The following is a 21,056-nucleotide window of genomic DNA, read 5'->3' on the forward strand; positions in this document are numbered from 1 at the left end:
TGCACCAGCAGAATAGTGAGTGCAGCTCTGCAGTATAATACAGGATGTAACTCAGTAATGTAATGTATGTACACAGTGACTGCTGCACCAGCAGAATAGTGAGTGCAGCTCTGCAGTATAATACATGATGTAACTCAGGATCAGTACAGGATCAGTAATGTAATGTATGTACACAATGACTGCACCAGCAGAATAGTGAGTGCAGCTCTGGAGCATAATACAGGATGTAACTCAGGATCAGTACAGGATAAGTAATGTAATGTATGTACACAGTGACTGCACCAGCAGAATAGTGAGTGCAGCTCTGGAGCATAATACAGGATGTAACTCAGGATCAGTACAGGATAAGAAATGTAATGTATGTACACAGTGACTGCACCAACAGAATAGTGAGTGCAGCTCTGGAGCATAATACAGGATGTAACACAGGATCAGTAATGCATGTACACAGTGACTGCACCAACAGAATAGTGAGTGCAGGTCTGGAGTATAATACATGATGTAACTCAGGATCAGTAATGTATGTACACAGTGACTGCACCAGCAGAATAGTGAGTGCAGCTCTGGGGTATAATACAGGATGTAACTCAGGATCAGTAATGCGTGTACCCAGTGACTGCACCAACAGAATAGTGAGTGCAGGTCTGGAGTATAATACAGGATGTAACTCAGGATCAGTAATATAATGTATGTACACAGTGACTGGACCTGCAGAATAGTGAGTGCAGCTCTGGAGTATAATACAGGATGTAACTCAGGATCAGTAACGTAATGTGTATACACAGTGACTGCACCAGTAGAATAGTGAGTGCAGCTCTGGAGTATAATGCATGTAGTTGTATGATATATTACCTGATGCCCATTGTGCCCAGTGCTCAGTAGTTGAATTTCTTGTCTGCATTACCCTTTTTCTTCTTTTCTTTACAGTCAGACTTCATTCAGGAAGCAAATATGATAATGGCCAAACTGGACTATGTGGAGGGCAATTATAAAGAAGCTCTTGGTATTTATGCTCTTGTCGGTCTGGATGACATTCAGTTGGTGGCAGCTCCTCCTTACAAGCTGCGAATGATCGCCGAAGCTTACTCAACCAAAGGTAGAAAGATGACTTTGTCGGTCTTAAACAGTTTTATTTTTTTACCTTCGCCACTAATTGATCATTATCCCAACAGCCCCTTCATTATCAGATTTTTAGACGTATGATAACCTTGCCATTGTCAGATTGACTTTTCTTGGCTTATTTTTTTTTGCACCAGTCATAAATATACCCATTTGCCCAGCTACAGGGATCGTGTGTTCTCCGTACACCGATGTATGTCCTACATTATATTCTAATGGTGTCATAAGCCCTGTACAAATGTAATTTGGTGGTGAATGATCTAAGTAATAGGAGGTAATTCATTAGTCTTATATTAAGTCACAGATCAGCAGGTATACACTTCCGTTCAAAAGGTTAGGGTAACTTAGAAATTTCCTTATTTTTGAAAGAAATCAGTTTTTTTCCAATGAAGCTTACATTAAATGATTCAGAAATACACGCTATACATTGTTAATGTGGTAAATGACTATTCTAGCTGCAAACGTCTGGTTTGTAATGCAATATCTTCATAGGTGTATAGAGGCCCATTTCCAACAACCATCACTCCAGTGTTCTTATGGTACTTTGTGTTTGCTAACTGTGTAAGAAGGCTAATGGATGGTTAGAATACCCTTGTGCAAGTATGTTAGCACAGCTGAAAACAGTTTGGCTGATTAGAGAAGCATTACATTTTTTGGTTCCATTAAACTCTCAAAACGGTCAGAAAAAAAGAACTTTCATGTGAAACTCGACAGTCTATTCCTGTTCTTAGAAATGAAGGCTATTCCATGTGAGAAATTGCCAAGAAACTGAAGATTTCCTACAATGGTGTGTACTACTCCCTTCAGAGGAGAGCACAAACAGGCTCTAACCAGAGTAGAAAGAAGTGGGAGGCCCCGCTGCACAACTGAGCAACAAGACAAGTACATTAGAGTCTGTAGTTTGAGAAATTGACGCCTCACAGGTCCTCAACTGGCAGATTCATTAAATAGTACACGCAAAACGCCAGTGTCAACGTCTACAGTGAAGAGGCGACTCCGGGAGAGTGGCAAAGAAAAAGCCATATCTGAGACTGGCTAATAAAAGGAAAAGATTAATATGGGCAAATGAACACAGAGATTGGACAGAAGAAGATTGGAAAAAAGTGTTATGGACAGACGAATCCAAGTTTGAGGTGTTTGGATCACACAGAAGAACATTTGTGAGATGCAGAACAACTGAAAAGATGCTGGAAGAGTGCCTGACGCCATCTGTCAAGCATGGTGGAGGTAATGTGATGGTCTGAGGTTGCCTTGGTGCTGGTAAAGTGGGAGATTTGTACAAGGTAAAAGGGATTTTGAATAAGGAAGTCTATAACTCCATTTTGCAACGCCATGCCATACCCTGTGGACAGCGCTTGATTGGAGCCAATTTCATCCTACAACAGGACAATGACCCAAAGCACACCTCCAAATTATGTAAGAACTATTTAGGGAAGAAGCAGGCAGCTGGTATTCCATCTGCAATGGAGTGGCCAGCGCAATCACCAGATCTCAACCCCATTGAGCTGTTGTGGGAGCAGCTTGACCGTATGGTGCGCAAAAAGTGCCCATCAAGCCAAACCAACTTGTGGGAGGGGCTTCTGGAAGCATGGGGTGAAATTTCTCCAGATTACCTCAGCAAATTAACTGCTAGAATGCCAAAGGTCTGCAATGCTGTAATTGCTGCAAAGGGAGCATTCTATGACGAAAGCAAAGTTTGAAGGAGAAAATTATTTCAAATAAACATCTTTTTTTCAAACCTTGTCAGTGTCTGGACTAGATTTTAAATTCATTTGGCAACTCATTTGATTAATAAAAGTATGAGTTTTCATGGAAAACACAAAATTGTCTGGGTGACCCCAAACTTTTGAACGGTAGTGTATCTGATATCCATAACTAGAGATCAGAGGTGACATCACTGAAAATGCCTCCTATCCATCACTAGACATCAGCGGTGACATCACTGAGAATGCCTCTTATCCATCACTAGAGATCAGTGGTGACATCACTGAGAATGCCTCCTATCCATCACTAGAGATCAGCAGTGACATCACTGAGAATGCCTCCTATCCATCACTAGAGATCAGAGGTGACATCACTGAGAATGACTCCTATCCATCACTAGAGATCAGCGGTGACATCACTGAGAATGCCTCCTATCCATCACTAGAGATCAGCGGTGACATCACTGAGAATGCCTCCTATCCATCACTAGAGATCAGAGGTGACATCACTGAGAATGCCTCCTATCCATCACTAGAGATCAGTGGTGACATCACTGAGAATACCTCCTATCCATCACTAGAGATCAGAGGTGACATCACTGAGAATGCCTCCTATCCATCACTAGAGATCAGCAGTGACATCACTGAGAATGCCTCCTATCCATCACTAGAGATCAGCAGTGACATCACTGAGAATGCCTCCTATCCATCACTAGAGATCAGCGGTGACATCACTGAGAATGCCTCCTATCCATCACTAGAGATCAGAGGTGACATCACCGAGAATGCCTCCTATCCATCACCAGAGATCAGCGGTGACATCACTGAGAATGCCACCTATCCATCACTAGAGATCAGAGGTGACATCACTGAGAATGCCTCCTATCCATCACTAGAGATCAGTGGTGACATCACTGAGAATGCCTCCTATCCATCACTAGAGATCAGCGGTGACATCACTGAGAATGCCTCCTATCCATCACTAGAGATCAGAGGTGACATCACTGAGAATGCCTCCTATCCATCACCAGAGATCAGCGGTGACATCACTGAGAATGCCACCTATCCATCACTAGAGATCAGAGGTGACATCACTGAGAATGCCTCCTATCCATCACTAGAGATCAGTGGTGACATCACTGAGAATGCCTCCTATCCATCACTAGAGATCAGTGGTGACATCACTGAGAATGCCTCCTATCCATCACTAGAGATCAGAGGTGACATCACTGAGAGTGCCCTACTGTCTCTCACTAGAGATCAGCTTTCTATTCTGAAACATTTTCTCTTGGCTGTTCTCTCTGAGCAGTAGTTTTGGGTGTTTGCTCTGTGCAGGCAGCAGGGGGCGCCGTATCCTCAGATTACGCTCTCCATTTCTCGCTGGCCCTGGATCGGATTGCATTCAGTTTCTGGACTCAGTGACAAAGCGACAGTTTCTCCTGAATCTGAGCCATTAATACCATTATATCATTAGTGCCGCTGAGTTATTACTGCAAAGATTACACTTCTCCTATTAGCTGCACTGCGAGGATAGGACAAATAAGAGAACAGTAACGTTGATGTGATCGCTAACCTGCAGCATACAGCGAGAATGAGCATAACTAGCACTGATGTGAACTTTTCTCCCTATACAAAGTATAGGAAATTGTCCGAATAAAGCAGGAATGTTCCCATTCACTGTAAGCAGAAGACTGTCAGTAGCCTCCCGTGTGGTGTGCCTGGGTTGTTCCCAGGCGTGGTGTCTGCTGCGGTTCTTCCCCTTTGCCCAGCAGTGTACACAGTGTCCGTAATGCTGCTCCTTCCTGCCGGGCATACAGTGAGCTCTGCCTCCTCTGCCCTCTAATCCCCGTGTTCTAGCAGCGCTCAGTTACTTTCTCTCTGCATTGTAGCTCCTTTCTGAAGCTGCTGCTGCTGCTGCGGGTACAAAGCCTCGGCCTTCCCATCACGCTCGCTCACCGCTGCAGAAGATCAGAGTCTTTGCTTTAAAATAATTTTTCTTTTTTATGTCAATAAATGAAATGTCCTACAAGTTTCTCTAGGTCTTCGTAATTCCACACAAGATATTTTAGCAGAAATGAACATCAGCAGCACAAAGCTCTGTCCTCTGAGTTTGCTACAATGTATCAATGCAGGAAAAATACATTTATCAGGTGCTCTCAGTGCATAAAAGCATTGTTTTATCCAGAGGTTGAAAGTCTGTGCAGGGAAAGCGCTAAAGCATCTGTGATTTCTGCTGATGATTTCACCCTATAAGTTGTGGTGCTAGGACAAGCAAAATGTGGATATAGCAACCTTCAGCGAGCTTCCAAATACCTTTATATGTTGTGTTCATTTTAGGTCTTTGTCTAGAAAAGCTGCCATATTCCTCCTCCACCAACAGTCTTCACGTGGATCGGGACCAAGATATCATCACGTGCTACGAAAAGTCTGGAGACATCGCCTTACTGTACCTGCAGGAGGTGGAACGGGTGAGCATTCACTGAGGGCTATGAAGCCTTCACCCTGCGGACCTCCAGCTGTTGGAGAACCACACTACTCAGCATGCTCTCAGAGCCTCCTGCTGTCAGGGCACAGTGAGACTTTTAGTTTTGCAGTGATCGGAGGTCCACAGTTTGAAATCCGCTGCTCTAGTGCAGTAACGAGATCAATGCTGTCGAGGCCTTGAACGGTGAGGGGGGAGGTGGTCACTGTGTGGATAACAGATAACAATAGCTTGCATCGAGCAAATAGAGGTAAGGGGCCGCAGGGACAATCAATAGACGATTATTATTTCTCATTTGCCATTCACCAGTAGATATAAGCAGCTATGGGGGGCATTAATAAATGATGGGACCCCCGCTCTGGCTATATGTGGGAATTATGCTTCACTATTGATTAGAAATGAGAGTGGAAATGAGAATGTGCTCTTCTGAGACTGTAGAGCAGGGGTCCTCAAACTTTTTAAACGGGGGGCTAGATCACGGTCCCTCGGACCATTGGAGGGCCGGAATATAGTTTATGAACAAATTCCTATGCACACTGCACATATCTTATTTAAGTATTAAAAGAAAATAGGAACAAATACAATATTAAAAATGAAGAAGTAAATCATCAAACTTACCGATTTTTTGGGGTTCTTCGAATATCCTACACTTAGAGTCAATTTTTTTCTCTTTCTTCAGTTTCCTAGGGATTCAAAACTGCTATTAGTAAAATATCAACATATCTACAGCGCTATAAAAACAATATACCAGCAATAAAATTGTCCACACAGAGACATACAGACTGCACTGCCCATCAATGCAGCCTGATCAGTGCTCATCAATGCAGCCTGATCAGTGCTCATCAATGCAGCCTGATCAGTGCTCATCAATGCAGCCTGATCAGTGCCCATCAATGCAGCCTGATCAGTGCCCATCAATGCAGCCTGATCAGTGCCCATCAATGCAGCCTGATCAGTGCCCATCAATGCAGCCTGATCAGTGCCCATCAATGCAGCCTGATCAGTGCCCATCAATGCAGCCTGATCCGTGCCCATCAATGCAGCCTGATCCGTGCCCATCAATGCAGCCTGATCAGTGCAGTCTGATTAGTGCACATCAATGCAGTCTGATTAGTGCCCATCAATGCAGCCTCACCAGTGACCGTATTGGTGGAACTCCGCTTGTTACCTCAGGCTCAGACCAATAGGCAGCATTGGTCCCTAAAAGGCAGGTAAATGTCCCCAATAGGCAGAATAGGTCCCCAATAGGTGGCATAGGTCCCAAATAGGAAGGTAAATGTCCCCAATAGGCAGGAAAATGTCCCCAATAGGCAGCACAGGTCTCCAATAGGCAGGAAAATGTCCTCAATAGGCAGGACAGGTTCCCAATAGGCAGCACAGGTCCCCATTAGGCAGGTAAATGTCCCCAATAGGCAGCACAGGTCCCCAATAGGCAGGAAAATGTCCCCAATAAGTAGCACAGGTCCCCAATAGGCAGGTAATTGTCCTTAATAGGACCCGGTGTAAAAAAAAAAAAAAAAAAAAGTACTCACCTATGTCCCCCGCTGCTCTGAAGAGGTGCCCGCTCGTCTCAGTCTTCCGGCACAGGCGGCGTGACGTCATCAGGCTGCGCAGGCGGCGTGATGACAATCACGTCGTCTATGTGCACTGTGCTGCATACGGAGGGCTGCGCAACGCCTTTCCTTGGCGCCTCGTCCCGCCTGCGATTACATGGCCCACCGGCATTGAACTGCAGTGCAGTTCATGAGTTCAATGTCGGCCTGGCCATGGGCCGGGTAAAAGTCCTTGGCGGGCCAGGGACGCAGGCGCAGAAGGAAGCTTGACAAGTTATCAATTTCTGGACCAATTACTGGCGGACTAAATGAATTTTTCTGTAAATATATAATATATGTGTGAATGTATTTCCTATTCTTTTCCATGTTTATCACACTTAATTGTTTCAGATCATCAAGCAAATGTAAATATTAGGCAAAAATAACACAAATAATCACAAAATGCAGTTTACAAATGAAGCTCTTGATTATTAAGGGAAAAAGAAATCCAAACCTACAGGGCCCTGTGTGAAAAAGTGATTGCCCCCTCTTTAAAACATAAATTAACTATGGTTTATCACATCTTTGGGAATCTGAGTTTACATTCCCTAGCCAAACCCAGGCCTGATTAGTGCCACACTTGTTTTCAATCAAGAAATCACTTAAATAGGACCTATCAGTAAATTAGACTAAAAGCTCCTCAAAAGCTAGAGATCATGATGTGATCCAAAGACATCCTGGAACAAATGAGAAACAAAGTAATTGAGATTTATAAGTCTGGAAAAGGTTAAAAGGTTATAAAGCCATTTCTAAAGCTTTGGGACTCCAGCAAACCACATTGAGAGCCACTATCCACAAATGGAGAAAACACTGAACCGTGGTGAACCTTCCCAGAAGTGGCTGGCCTACCAAAATTACCCCAAGAGTGCAACAATGACTCATCCAAGAGGTCACAAAAGACCCCACAACAACATTCAAAGAACTGCAGGCCTCACTTTACCTTAGTTAAGGTCAGTGTTCATGACTCCACCATAAGAAAGAGACTTGGCAAAAATGGCCTGCATGGCAGAGTTCCAAGACGAAAACCACTGCTGAGTAATAACAACATAAAGGCTTGTCTCAGTTTTGCCAGAGAACATTATGATAATCCCCAAGACTATTAGGAGAATACTCTGTTGAACTTTTTGAAAGGTGTATGTCCCGTAACATCTGGTATAGAAGTAATACAGCATTTCAGAAAAGGGACATCATACCAACAGTAAAATGTGGTAGTAGTGTGATGGTCTGGGGCTGTTTTGCTGCTTTGGGACCTGGAAGACTTTCTGTGGTAAATAAAACCATGAATTCTGCTGTCTACCAAAAAGTCCTGCAGGAGAATGTCCCGCCATCGGTTCGTAACTTCAAGCTGAATCGCACTTGGGATATGCAGCAGGACAATGAGCCACAGCAAGTCCACCTCTGAATGGATTAAAAAAACAAAAATTAAGACTTTGGAGTGGCCTAGTCAAAGTCCTGACCTTAATCTGATTGAGATGCTTTGGCATGACCTTAAAAAGGCGGTTCATGCTCGGAAACCCTCCAGTGTGGCTGAATAACAGCAATTCTGCAAGCTGAATAGTCAAAACCCCTCCAGATCGTTGTAAAAGACTCATTTCTAGTTATCACAAACTTTTGATTGCAGTTGTTGCTGCTAAGGGTGGTCCACCCAGTTATTGGGTTCAGGGGGCAATCACTTTCTCACACGGGGCCCGGTAGGTTTGAATTTCTTCCTCCCTTAATAATAAAGATCTTCATTTATAAACTGTATTTTGTGATTACTTGTGTTATCTTTGTCTAATATTTACATTTGTTTGGTGATCTGAAACATTTAAGTGTGACAAACATGCAAAAGAAGAGGAAATCAGGAAGGGGGCAAACACTTTTTCACACAAATATATATATAGAATTTCTTTTTCCCCACCTCAGGTGCAAGCAGCAAATATTCAGAACCGGAGTCCAAAGCCAGGACCAGCAGCCCCAGACCAGGAGATGAGCTTCTTCCTGGAAACCGGGCTGCAGCGGGCGCATGTCCTGTACTTCAAGAATGGGTGAGTGGTGTTTGTGGCCGACTCTGCGGCACTGTATATAGGTGTCGGATCCTATACTCAGTGCTGTGTGTGGGGGGCACTTATTTTTGTTTTGATTATTTTTGAGTTTTGTGGATATTTTATTACTTTCTCTGTATGTCTATAACGTTCCGCTGCAGGATAAACTTTCATGAAGATGAACAGTATGTATACCGCTAATACGTGTTACTTGCATAGAGACCCCCCCAGACCACATTAACCTGTTCCTTGTATGTGACCACATTAACCTGTTCCCGTAAACCCCTCTCATCTATAGGATTAAGACTGGGTGACATCTTTTCTGCTTTGTAACTTCATCCTCAGAAAAAAAAAAATGAATAGAGAATGATTTGTCTGTATTCATTTTCCACAACTTCAAACCTTGGAGATGATTATTCCACCTTTTTCTTGCAATTCTGCAATATTTTTTTTCTCAGGCTGCAGGGAGTCATCTCTTCCTGTCACCCCTTGCTGATTCAGTGTCTGCATTCTGCTGTTAATGACTCTCCATTGGGGACACTGTGAATCTGTTCAATGTCTGCCAAAGAGTTACTACAGTGTTCTCCATGTCCATTAATGCACAGCAGATCCTGTACTGTGCAGAGCCTGAAACAGCAGAAGCCTGAGAGGAAATAAAAAAAAAAAGATTTTGCCTTCGTTGTAACTGGAGTAGAAGTCAGGATATAGCTCATGATTTAGGTAGTGATGTTCACTGGATCATTCCCTTTAACGTGCAAGTATACCCCTTTAATAGTAGGGCTATATTTCACTACCGATTCAGTGATTGCACCCTGTTATGGGAGATTGTATGCCAACCTTTAAAGGGAACCTGTCACCCCCCCCCCCCCCAGGCGCCGCCTCCTCAGCGTTCATTTCTTTTTCTCGCGCCTGCGCTGTAATATTCTTTATTGGGCATGCGCAGTTATTGCTGCCCGTCCTATGACATCACATGATGTGACACCATGTGACCAGGAGGGGCGGAGCTCAGCTGAGCAGTGGTGCAGCAGGAGCTGTGATGACATCAGCACCATGTGACCAGTAGGGGAGGAGCTCAGCAGAGCAGTGGTGCAGCAGGACCTGTGATGACGTCAGCACCATGTGACCAGTAGGGGCGGAGCTCAGCTGAGCAGTGGTGCAGCAGGACCTGTGATGACGTCAGCACCATGTGACCAGTAGGGGCGGAGCTGAGCAGGGTAGCCGTGCAGCAGGACCTGTGATGACGTCCGCACCATGTGACCAGTAGGGGCGGAGCTGAGCAGGGCAGCGGTGCAGCAGGACCTGTGGTGACGTCAGAATATTACATCGAAGGCGCGAGAAAAAGAAATGAACGCTGAGGAGGCGGCTCCAAATTCAAAAGCAGGACATGACTGACGGATGTGAGGCGTCTGTGTCTGGGGGGGAAAGATCTGCCCCCCAGTCAAAATTCAGGTATGTCTGAACAATTTTTAAAACCATTATTTCTGCGGTGGAAGGGACGCTAAATAAAAGAGCCACCTTGACAGAATGCAGCATTATTGCTGCCCAAGGTGGCTCTTTTACTTAAAAATGCCTGGCGGGGTGACAGGTTCCCTTTAAGTCCAATAATGTTGCATTCAAACACCGTGGTGTCCTGGTTCTGGTCTCACTCCAAGTTTTGAAATTGACTATGTTGATTCCCTTTACAGCCTCTGCTGATATGTTTGATGTTGTACTGAGTCTCCTCAATGCTGCAGCAACTGTCATGCTTGCTCTGGGGTTGCTATGGTAGCAGCAACAAACTAAGGGTCAGGTCACAATTGTCGGCTTTTGATAGAATCTCGAAAGTGTGGACGTGGCTTAACGCTGCTACAGCTACACTTGAGTGCCATGAACCCTCTTTTGTGAGTATCATGAAGCCCATAAAGACTTGGCAGGTGCTGCCATGGAAACTCCAGAGCAAGCAGGAGATCAAGTTCACTGCCATGATCAATGCTGCTCCTCACCTGTTCGACTCTGACTGTTCAGAAATGGAAAACATCACAGATTTCTTGCTGCAGTCGAGCTGTTTTATCCATTGTATTACAGGCAGCGCAATTTTTCGAGTATTAATAAATTCCTGAAATCAGTCTTCTGAAAATAAAGATGAAAGATGTGTAAATATTAGATATAAGACGTTTTTAGAAATAAAAGGCTTTCTCATGTGTGGCCCCTGCTGACCCACTCGGATCGTGCGGAGCGGCACATCGCTGCAAACCGACATTCTGCTCTGTACCACTGATCACAGTGACATTACATAGTCTTTGACTGCCCTTGATATTTACTGTACATATTCCCACAATGCTCTTTTGCTCATCCTGTGCACCTGATGCAGGTTCTCCAGCACAGTGCTGCATTGTAGTGTTATATAATTCAAACTGTAATAATAGTGCTGAGCAGCAGACTGTACTGACCTCCGAGAACAATGATTCTCTTCTTCCGGAAGACATGAGCAAAATCGAAGATATCATTTGTCGGAAACAATTATCATTGTTAATCGTTATCAAGTGATGACCTCCTGCTACCGCCATTACTCTGTCAACGGGAGTCACAGAGACATCACAACTGTATACCGAATGTGTCTCCCATCATATCCCAGGAAAGGACACAGATCTAATATTATGTTGTCTCTGAATGCAGTATTTTCTTCTAGTTTATTATCTTCATTATACCTTTTAATACTTCTGCTATAATACTGCCTCCAATGTGCAAAAATATAATTGCTGTAATACTGCTATATGCAAGAATATAACTACTGTAATACTGCCCCTATGTACAAGAATACAACTACCATAATACTGGTCCTGTGTACAAGAATATAACTGCTATAATACTGGTCCTGTGTACAAGATTATAACCACTAAAATACTGCTCCTATGTACAAGAATATACCTACTATAATACTGCCCCCTATGTACAAGAATATAGCTACTACAATATTACCCCCTATGTACAAGAATATAGCTGTTATAATGCTGTCCCTATCTGCAAGAATATACAGTGGGGCAAAAAAGTATTTAGTCAGTCAGCAATAGTGCAAGTTCCACCACTTAAAAAGATGAGAGGCATCTGTAATTTACATCATAGGTAGACCTCAACTATGGGAGACAAACTGAGAAAAAAAAATCCAGAAAATCACATTGTCTGTTTTTTTTTTCATTTTATTTGCATATTATGGTGGAAAATAAGTATTTGGTCAGAAACAAGCAATCAAGATTTCTGGCTCTCACAGACCTGTAACTTCTTCTTTAAGAGTCTCCTCTTTCCTCCACTCATTACCTGTAGTAATGGCACCTGTTTAAACTTGTTATCAGTATAAAAAGACACCTGTGCACACCCTCAAACAGTCTGACTCCAAACTCCACTATGGTGAAGACCAAAGAGCTGTCAAAGGACACCAGAAACAAAATTGTAGCCCTGCACCAGGCTGGGAAGACTGAATCTGCAATAGCCAACCAGCTTGGAGTGAAGAAATCAACTGTGGGAGCAATAATTAGAAAATGGAAGACATACAAGACCACTGATAATCTCCCTCGATCTGGTGCTCCATGCAAAATCCCACCCCGTGGGGTCAGAATGATCACAAGAACAGTGAGCAAAAATCCCAGAACCACGCGGGGGGACCTAGTGAATGAACTGCAGAGAGCTGGGACCAATGTAACAAGGCCTACCATAAGTAACACACTACGCCACCATGGACTCAGATCCTGCAGTGCCAGACGTGTCCCACTGCTTAAGCCTGTACATGTCCGGGCCCGTCTGAAGTTTGCTAGAGAGCATTTGGATGATCCAGAGGAGTTTTGGGAGAATGTCCTATGGTCTGATGAAACCAAACTGGAACTGTTTGGTAGAAACACAACTTGTCGTGTTTGGAGGAAAAAGAATACTGAGTTGCATCCATCAAACACCATACCTACTGTAAAGCATGGTGGTGGAAACATCATGCTTTGGGGCTGTTTCTCTGCAAAGGGGCCAGGACGACTGATCCGGGTACATGAAAGAATGAATGGGGCCATGTATCGTGAGATTTTGAGTGCAAACCTCCTTCCATCAGCAAGGGCATTGATGATGAAACGTGGCTGGGTCTTTCAACATGACAATGATCCAAAGCACACCGCCAGGGCAACGAAGGAGTGGCTTCATGAGAAGCATTTCAAGGTCCTGGAGTGGCCTAGCCAGTCTCCAGATCTCAACCCTATAGAAAACCTTTGGAGGGAGTTGAAAGTCCGTGTTGCCAAGTGAAAAGCCAAAAACATCACTGCTCTAGAGGAGATCTGCATAGAGGAATGGGCCAACATACCAACAACAGTGTGTGGCAACCTTGTGAAGACTTACAGAAAACGTTTGACCTCTGTCATTGCCAACAAAGGATATATCACAAAGTATTGAGATGAAATTTTGTTTCTGACCAAATACTTATTTTCCACCATAATATGCAAATAAAATGAAAAAAAAACAGACAAGGTGATTTTCTGGATTTTTTTTTCTCAGTTTGTCTCCCATAGTTGAGGTTTACCTATGATGTAAATTACAGACGCCTCTCATCTTTTTAAGTGGTGGAACTTGCACTATTGCTGACTGACTAAATACTTTTTTGCCCCACTGTAATTACTATATTATTGCCCCCTGTCTACTAAAATACTGCTCCTATGTACAAGAATATAGCTACTATAATACTACCCCTAATTACAAGAATATAACTACTACAATACTGCTCTTATGTACAAGAATATAACCACTATAATACTACCCCTATCTACAAGAGTATAACTGCTATAATACTTCCCCCTATGTACAAGAATTTAACTGCTATAATACTGGTCCTGTATACAAGATTATAACTACTATAATACTGCTCCTATGAACAAGAATATACCTACTATAATACTGCCCCCTATGTACAAGAATATAACTATTATAATACTGCCCCATGTACAAGTATATAACTGCTATAATACTGGTCCTGTGTACAAGAATATAACTACTATAATACTGCCCCTAATTACAAGAATATAACTACCATAATACTGCTCCCATGTACAAGAATATAACTTCTATAATGTTACCCCCTATGTACAAGAATATAACTACTTTAATACTGCTCCTGTGTACAAGAATATAACTACTATAATACTGCCCCCTATGTACAACTATGCACAAGAATATGCTATAATACTGCCCCTATGTACAAGTATATAACTGCTATAATACTGGTCCTGTGTACAAGAATATAACTACTATAATACTGCTCCCTATGTACAAGAATATAACTACTATAATACTGCTCCTATATACAAGAATATAACTAATATAATACTGCTGCTATGTGCAAGAATATAACTACTATAATACAGCCCATAATTACAAGACTATAACTACTATAATACTGCTCTCTATGTACAAGAATATAACTGTCACGCTGCAGCACTACAGGAAAATGCAGAGTAACACAAGCGCCACTAGATGGCAGCGGAGTGGAGAAAGGGCTGAAATCCTGCTCAGAGCAGACCAGCAAAACTGCAGCGAGGCTACCACCAGGTGGCAGCAGAATAGTCAGGCAAGCCGGGTCGATACCAGAGAGTAACGTAGTACCAAGGGGAACCCCAAACACAGAGTCAGAGGAGCGCCAAAAGATCAGTACCAGTCTGAAGAAGTACCAGAAGGAAGAGACAGAATCAGATCAGAGTCAAAGCAGAGTTGAGAACCGGGGAAAACAAACACACAGGGACACAGTCGGGACGGATGAAAGAGCAGTACACAGACACGGACAAAGTCAGCTAAATGCCGCAGGACAAATCAGGGTTTCACCAGAGCCAGCTACATGCACCGTAGGCAGGAAATATAACTGGCACTGCCTGCAGGATGCAGCACAGAGAACTAGCAGACCGGACACCGGAATGAGGCAGAGAACGTTAACCCCTGACATGACCAGATCGGGAAAGGAGAGGCAAGACCCAAAATCAGGTCTGGCTCATGACAATAACTACTATAATAATACCCCCTATGTACAAGAATATACCTACTATAATACTGCTCCTATGTACAAGAATATAACTACTATAATACTACCCCATGTACAAGAATATAACTGCTATAATACTGCTCCCTATGTACAAGAATATAACTACTATAATACTGCTTCTATGTACAAGAATATACAGTAACTACTATAATACGGCTTCTATGTACAAAAATACTATAATACTGCCCCTATGTACAAGAATATAACTGCTATAATACTGTTCCTCTGTACAAGAATATAACTACTATAATACTGCCCCTATGTACAAGTATATAACTACTATAATACTGTTCCTCTGTACAAGAATATACCTTAACTACTGTAATACTGCTTCTATGTGCATTAATTTAACTGCTATAATACTGCTCTCTGGTCAGTAATGTATAGACACATTGTGTCTTCCATGTATATGGATGTTGAGATGTGTTGTCATCAGGGCAGTTGTCAGTCATTTATAACTCTTGGAGGGCATATGAGGACGGGGGGTTGGAAACACGGTTTTATTTTTTGACGTTACACAAGTCGGATTATTACTAGAACCTCTGATTAGTGGACAAGTAATGTAACGTTCGGCCAGGCATGGACTCGTTGTGACCTTCACTTCAGGAACCGTTGGCTGCTGACTGCTTAGTGAACTCCAGCGCCGCTTGCTTGACTCTTTGAACCTGTAGATTGACTTCTGGGGACCTTACAGTCGTACTTTTCATTGCTTCCCTGTATTCCCGTGATAGCAGGATGTTAGGGAATTGCACTTCAGACATTTTTTTCTATGTGACCTTTATTCCTGCGGCTCTTCAGGTTTTATAACTGCCTGGGTCACTTTGTGTGGATGCTTCAGATTAGAAGTTCATTCCAGGTCTCAATCCTATTAAATCGACCTGTTATGTGATTATTGCGCTGAGGCTGAGCTGGAGATCAGTGTAAGCGGTGATATGCGCCTGGTTTCTGATGGCGGCACTATAGTAGTGAACTGATCTTGTGGAACGTTACTGATTGGTAATACCATAGTGGAAGGAGCAGTGTGCCCAGCAGCACAGAGTATTACAGAAAGATGGGTGGTGTTCTGGTTGAAGGCTGCAGACGTTGTGCTGTGTAGTAGAAGGAGCAGGGTCCTCCAGCCCCACAGAGTATTTCAGGAATGGTTCCCAGTTGCTTATTTTGCCCAGTCACTTTCTCCTCTGTGTTGCGCTGGAGGCTTAGTGCCGCAATCCAGGGGATGTTGTGTCGGATTATCCTATAATTGCCCTGTAGGGGGTATTTAAGGGATAAAATAAAGTCGATTTCCTTTTGATCCCTGGAGTCCTTTGTAAAACCCTAGGAGCCTCCAAGTACAGCACAAACAACCTTGATCAGCTGCCAAGTCGTAGTGGGCCGCTTCTCAGGTGGCATCTCCTTGAGTTCAGCATCAGACGTCTTTATAAAACCTACGACGAAGGCGCTGACAGATCTGCGGCGGCCGGACCTGTCCTGCTGCCAGTTCACTAAGCAGAATTAATTGGAAGGATTAACGAGTCTCTGTGCCCGACGGAGACTATTCCAATGCCATGTTCAGGTTGCACGGGGTCTACGCCAAACGCCAAACCTGTGAGTCCTGCCCTGCACCCACGTGCCCGTCACTGAAATATTAATATAATACACCAGCCTGTGGGAAAAATAATTATGGCATTCGGCTACTCGAGAATTTTCTTTTAATATTCAGCACAAATTCTAGTCTTGTTACAATGTGTCAGTGCAGGAAATAGCAGTTCATCTGGGGAGATTTGTTTTGCTGGCATTGGTTACTAGAGAATGGCCTACATTGTTACGCTCCCCAGCTGTGCGAGCAGGACTGTGCCCAGACTGGTGAATGTGACCGTTTCAATTCACTGACAGCAAACGGAAAACTTAAAAATGCTCCACAGACATACAATGTTTATGCGAAAGTTGCAGAATGTTTCATTGTATAACGATAAGGCGTACTTCTATAAAACACCATAGTGCTGATCTTCTGCCGGCGCAGATCCAGTCCGTGGAAAGGGAATACAATTGTTGACGCGGCGATGGCGTTAATACTACATTGCTAGTTCTGTAATTAGTAATTAGATGCACCCCTTGTTAGGCTGCCAAGGGGACTCTGCGCGGAACTTGTTTTGCCCTTGATAATTACACTTTACTACTTCATTAGCGTCGCCCCCCAGGAGCGAGTCTCTGTGAACTCCACAAACGCCATGAAAATCCGCCATCTCTCGCCACTCAGACTTGTCACAGGTATACAGAAGTTAATGTGCTGCTAAGTAAATGCCAGAAACCATGAATTGGCTGTAAATTATTGCAGCCGTTTATATTAGATGCAGGAGATCACATGGTAGACAGCGGAGAATTAAAATCTATAGCGAATATAGGGGCTCCCTCCAGGTTACAGGCATGCAGCAGTAATGCGCCAGGAAAAGTTTTCACCCCCTCCTGGGGCATAGGAACACAGTCATGACTGATGCAGTACGTACAGAGAATCGAAGCCTGTCCTGCAGAGCTGACAGTCTAATCCTGAGGTTTAGGACAGAGTTCATGGTGTCTGTTCTTCATCCAGGAACCTGACCCGAGGAGTGGGCCGATTCCGGGAGATCTTGAGAGCTGTAGAGACCAGGACCACACAGAACCTACGGATGGTGAGTGTGTGAGTATTTGCAGGACATTGCTAAGCACGGGCCTGTATACTAGTCACGCCTACATAAATGGAGGTCATTAAGTGGTGACTGTCTTGACTTTTTACTTTCTCCATATCAGACGATCGCTCGGCAGCTGGCTGAGATTCTGCTCCGGGGAATGTGCGAACAAAGTTACTGGAACCCACTGGAAGATCCCCCCAACCAGTCGCCCCTGGATGACCCCCTCCGACAGGGTCTGAACACAAAAAGCTATGCATTAAGCCGGAGGCCGCGGGTCTATTCAGGGGAGAAGTGAGCATTCCCAAGCACTTCTGTGTAGAAATCTTGCATTTTGAAGTTTTTGCTTTGATTTAAGATTTCATTTATTTTCTAGCATTTTCTGTCCTCAAGAAAACACAGAAGAGGCGCTGCTCCTGCTGCTGATCAGCGAGTCCATGGTAAGAGCCCCCCGTTACACAGTGTACGACACTGACCATGAAGCACGTTCCCCTATCCGCAGCCCTCAGCTACTCCCGTCAGTGCTATTGATTCGTGGAGTGGTTGGGAGCATGTCTGACTGTTGCTTCGTTCAGATGACCCCCAAGTTCCTGTGATTGACATGACCCACAGCATCTTGATGCTTATCCTCTGGATAGATGATAAGTTTTGATTGCAGAAAAGCCTTTTTAATTAATGTGGTATGAAAAGTTTATCAGCTTTCTACTTTAATGGGGTGTTCCCATCAGCCAATATCAGGTTTTCCTCCTCAGAGGGGTTTTCTGGCCCCCCTGCCGCAGTTTGTCTCCCTTTAAGTAGATAGATCTACAGCTCTGCTGTGTATAACAGTACTGTGCCTTCTTCATTTTCAGGATCAGTGGGATTCCTACAAGTCAGACCACCATTAATGTACCATATCCTAGCAATATGCCATTACTTACTAAGATTTAAGTTACTTATTTTCCATATCTCTACTTTATGTCATGGAGTGAAACCATTCTTGTGAGAGGTACAATCCATGTCCAGCTGAACTTTCTTATACCGCTGATGATTTGTTGCAGTATGTCAACAAAGATATTTTTTTTCTGTCGGGGAGGATGATGCAAATCTCTCATCATGGTGAAATCTCTTACATATCCTGATTTATTGCTACAAACCCATCAGCTGTCAAAAGAATTAGATTGGGGAATTGTAGCCTCTGGATATGAGCATCGTTCTCTGTGACTAAGCAGAGATATTGAAAATGGTAAAGAACTGAAACAGAGAGTTATAGAAGTTTTAATTAGAGGGGAAGTCTTCTAAAGAGAATCCTTTTCTTCCCACATCCCTGACAATTAGATCTTCTCACGGGTCATCAGGAATGTGCATTGTATGCCGACCATTCCTGTGTGCTACACGGATAGGGGGGCTGCCGATTTGGGTAACCCCTCTATACCTTAATATGATATTCACAAGTGGTTCTGCAAAGACGTTACCCAGTACTGGAGGAATTCGGGGTTTTTTTTTAGATCCGCTTTTTAATCGCCTCCTAAATTTAGACGTTTCCATGACAACTGTGGCTTTTTCCAGATTGTTCAGATTGGCTTTGGGTGGGGGCGGGAGACAGATTGTAAACAGACATGGCCGCGCCCAGATTCAGGGCTATTATATGTCCACTGTGAATACTTGGCGTTCATTACTGCGCTGCATATCTGAGCCTGGCACGGACTCCGGGAGCCGTCGCGGCCCCATACTTGACCGATTAAAAGAGGATGATACAATGTTACGTTGTTAAAAATTCTATCCGATCGTTCTGTCGGCCTCTAACAACCAAATATGGCCCCGATTACGCCACCATTTAATGCGTCTATTAATTTACTGACGTGAGGTATTAATCGTTGTTTCATCTTGTCTTAGGCCAACAGGGACGCCGTGCTCAGCCGGATCCCAGAACATAAGAACGATCGGATCATCAGCCTGCAGAGCGCCTCTGTGGTGTACGACCTTCTGACCATCGCGCTGGGGCGGAGGGGGCAGTATGAAATGCTCTCGGAGGTACACAACACAAGAAAAAAATAAATAAGACCCCCAAAGTATAGTGTAAGCCTTGAGGAAGTGGACATGTCATCGGTGGATTCTGGGTTGCCTGCATCGTGGCTTATGCAGCGTCCCAACCATTATAAGAAAATGATGGATTATGTCTGATCCAGGGTTGCCCGTTAACCCTTTCATTGTCTTGCTGGTCCTCTATAACCTTGTCTCTCTGGATTGTAATGGCGTGTTGCATAGCGGCTGCCTCCGACCTCTCCTGCTTTCCTTCCAACAGTGCTTGGAGAGAGCCATGAAGTTTGCCTTTGAAGAGTTCCACCTCTGGTACCAGTTTGCCCTCTCGCTCATGGCTGCAGGAAAGGTGATGTCCTCTGTTGCTCCCGGATCGTACATCCTGTGTTATACCCACGCTGGTTTTATAGTGTTCCTTTAGCCCATATCGGTATGATGGACAGGACTCCCACCTTCATGGTCGGCTGGATGAAAGACTGCAATATTCACTGGAATAATGTGGTGCTTTTATCGTTTTATCCTTCCATCATGTGATGGACTGAGCTGCAGTACCAGCCTCAGCCAGTCTTGTAAGTGTGGCGCTGTCTGGATAATCAATGGACCACCGTCCTCCCAGCAAACACTGCAACCCTTCATTTTGCTAATCGTGGGGTTTTTAAGTCCCTTTTTTTTTAATCTCACTGGGATTCTGTGGCTCCTCAACCATTGGAAAACTATAAGTGCCAGCAAGTCCTTAAAGCTGTATCTGCTGCTGGAGACTCATGGTGTGCTGACCACTGATGAATGCTGATAGGGTGTCCTCGGCCTCTCGTCCCTTCAGTTTCCTCATGGATCAGATACTAATTTAATGTTCGACAAGCATGCTATGGCCATTATTTTCTGCATTATTCGAATTTCTGAACCTGATTAGGCCCCTTTACCCCGGGCAGTAATCAAGTCAAACCGTCTTCATAACTGCACACTTTTCTGATCACAGTGCCCAATAAACATGTCGCTGATCAGCTGGCGAACAAGCAGAACTATTGCTCTTTTTACACCCTTTTATGAGGGTCTTAAACTTGTCCTTGTTGACATCACCCCATGTAAACGGGGAGTGTGCTGCCGATAATATGCACATCACATGGGGACCGAACTATCGTATTAACCATACAGTCCACAGAGAAAACCAACGCCAATTGTCAGCGCAGAAATGCTCCTGTGCAAACCGCGAGCACATGTTCCTCTGCTGCCACACTGTTGGCATTTTGCTCTTGCTTTGTGCAGTCTTCCCCTGATTGTCTGGCTTTCCCATTAAATTTCTCTCTTGTTCTTGTAGTCGGCCAGAGCTGTGAAGGTTTTAAGAGAATGTATCCGCCTCAAGCCTGAGGACGCCACCATCCCCCTCCTCGCTGCCAAGCTGTGTATGGGCTCTCTGCACTGGGTAAGAGCCTCTGCCAGG

The 21,056-nt window shown here is 44.0% G+C and overlaps 1 protein-coding gene across 3 annotated transcripts in view; it reads left to right on the forward strand.

The window, feature by feature from the left end:
* Nucleotides 1-21,056, forward strand: part of TTC7B (tetratricopeptide repeat domain 7B) — a 111,242-nt gene that overhangs the window by 62,394 nt on the left and 27,792 nt on the right. For all 3 annotated transcript variants that reach the window (XM_073578180.1, XM_073578178.1, XM_073578179.1), the window contains exons 3-11: nucleotides 928-1,096; nucleotides 5,160-5,290; nucleotides 8,802-8,923; nucleotides 17,524-17,602; nucleotides 17,721-17,893; nucleotides 17,976-18,039; nucleotides 19,475-19,612; nucleotides 19,884-19,967; nucleotides 20,934-21,038. In XM_073578180.1, coding sequence (XP_073434281.1) covers nucleotides 928-1,096; nucleotides 5,160-5,290; nucleotides 8,802-8,923; nucleotides 17,524-17,602; nucleotides 17,721-17,893; nucleotides 17,976-18,039; nucleotides 19,475-19,612; nucleotides 19,884-19,967; nucleotides 20,934-21,038 — 1,065 coding nt within the window. The remainder of the gene's footprint in view (nucleotides 1-927; nucleotides 1,097-5,159; nucleotides 5,291-8,801; nucleotides 8,924-17,523; nucleotides 17,603-17,720; nucleotides 17,894-17,975; nucleotides 18,040-19,474; nucleotides 19,613-19,883; nucleotides 19,968-20,933; nucleotides 21,039-21,056) is intronic.

The sequence above is a fragment of the Dendrobates tinctorius genome, unplaced genomic scaffold (assembly GCF_039654945.1).
Source record: "Dendrobates tinctorius isolate UK_male_01 unplaced genomic scaffold, ASM3965494v1 ptg000058l, whole genome shotgun sequence".
Taxonomy (NCBI): domain Eukaryota; kingdom Metazoa; phylum Chordata; class Amphibia; order Anura; family Dendrobatidae; genus Dendrobates; species Dendrobates tinctorius.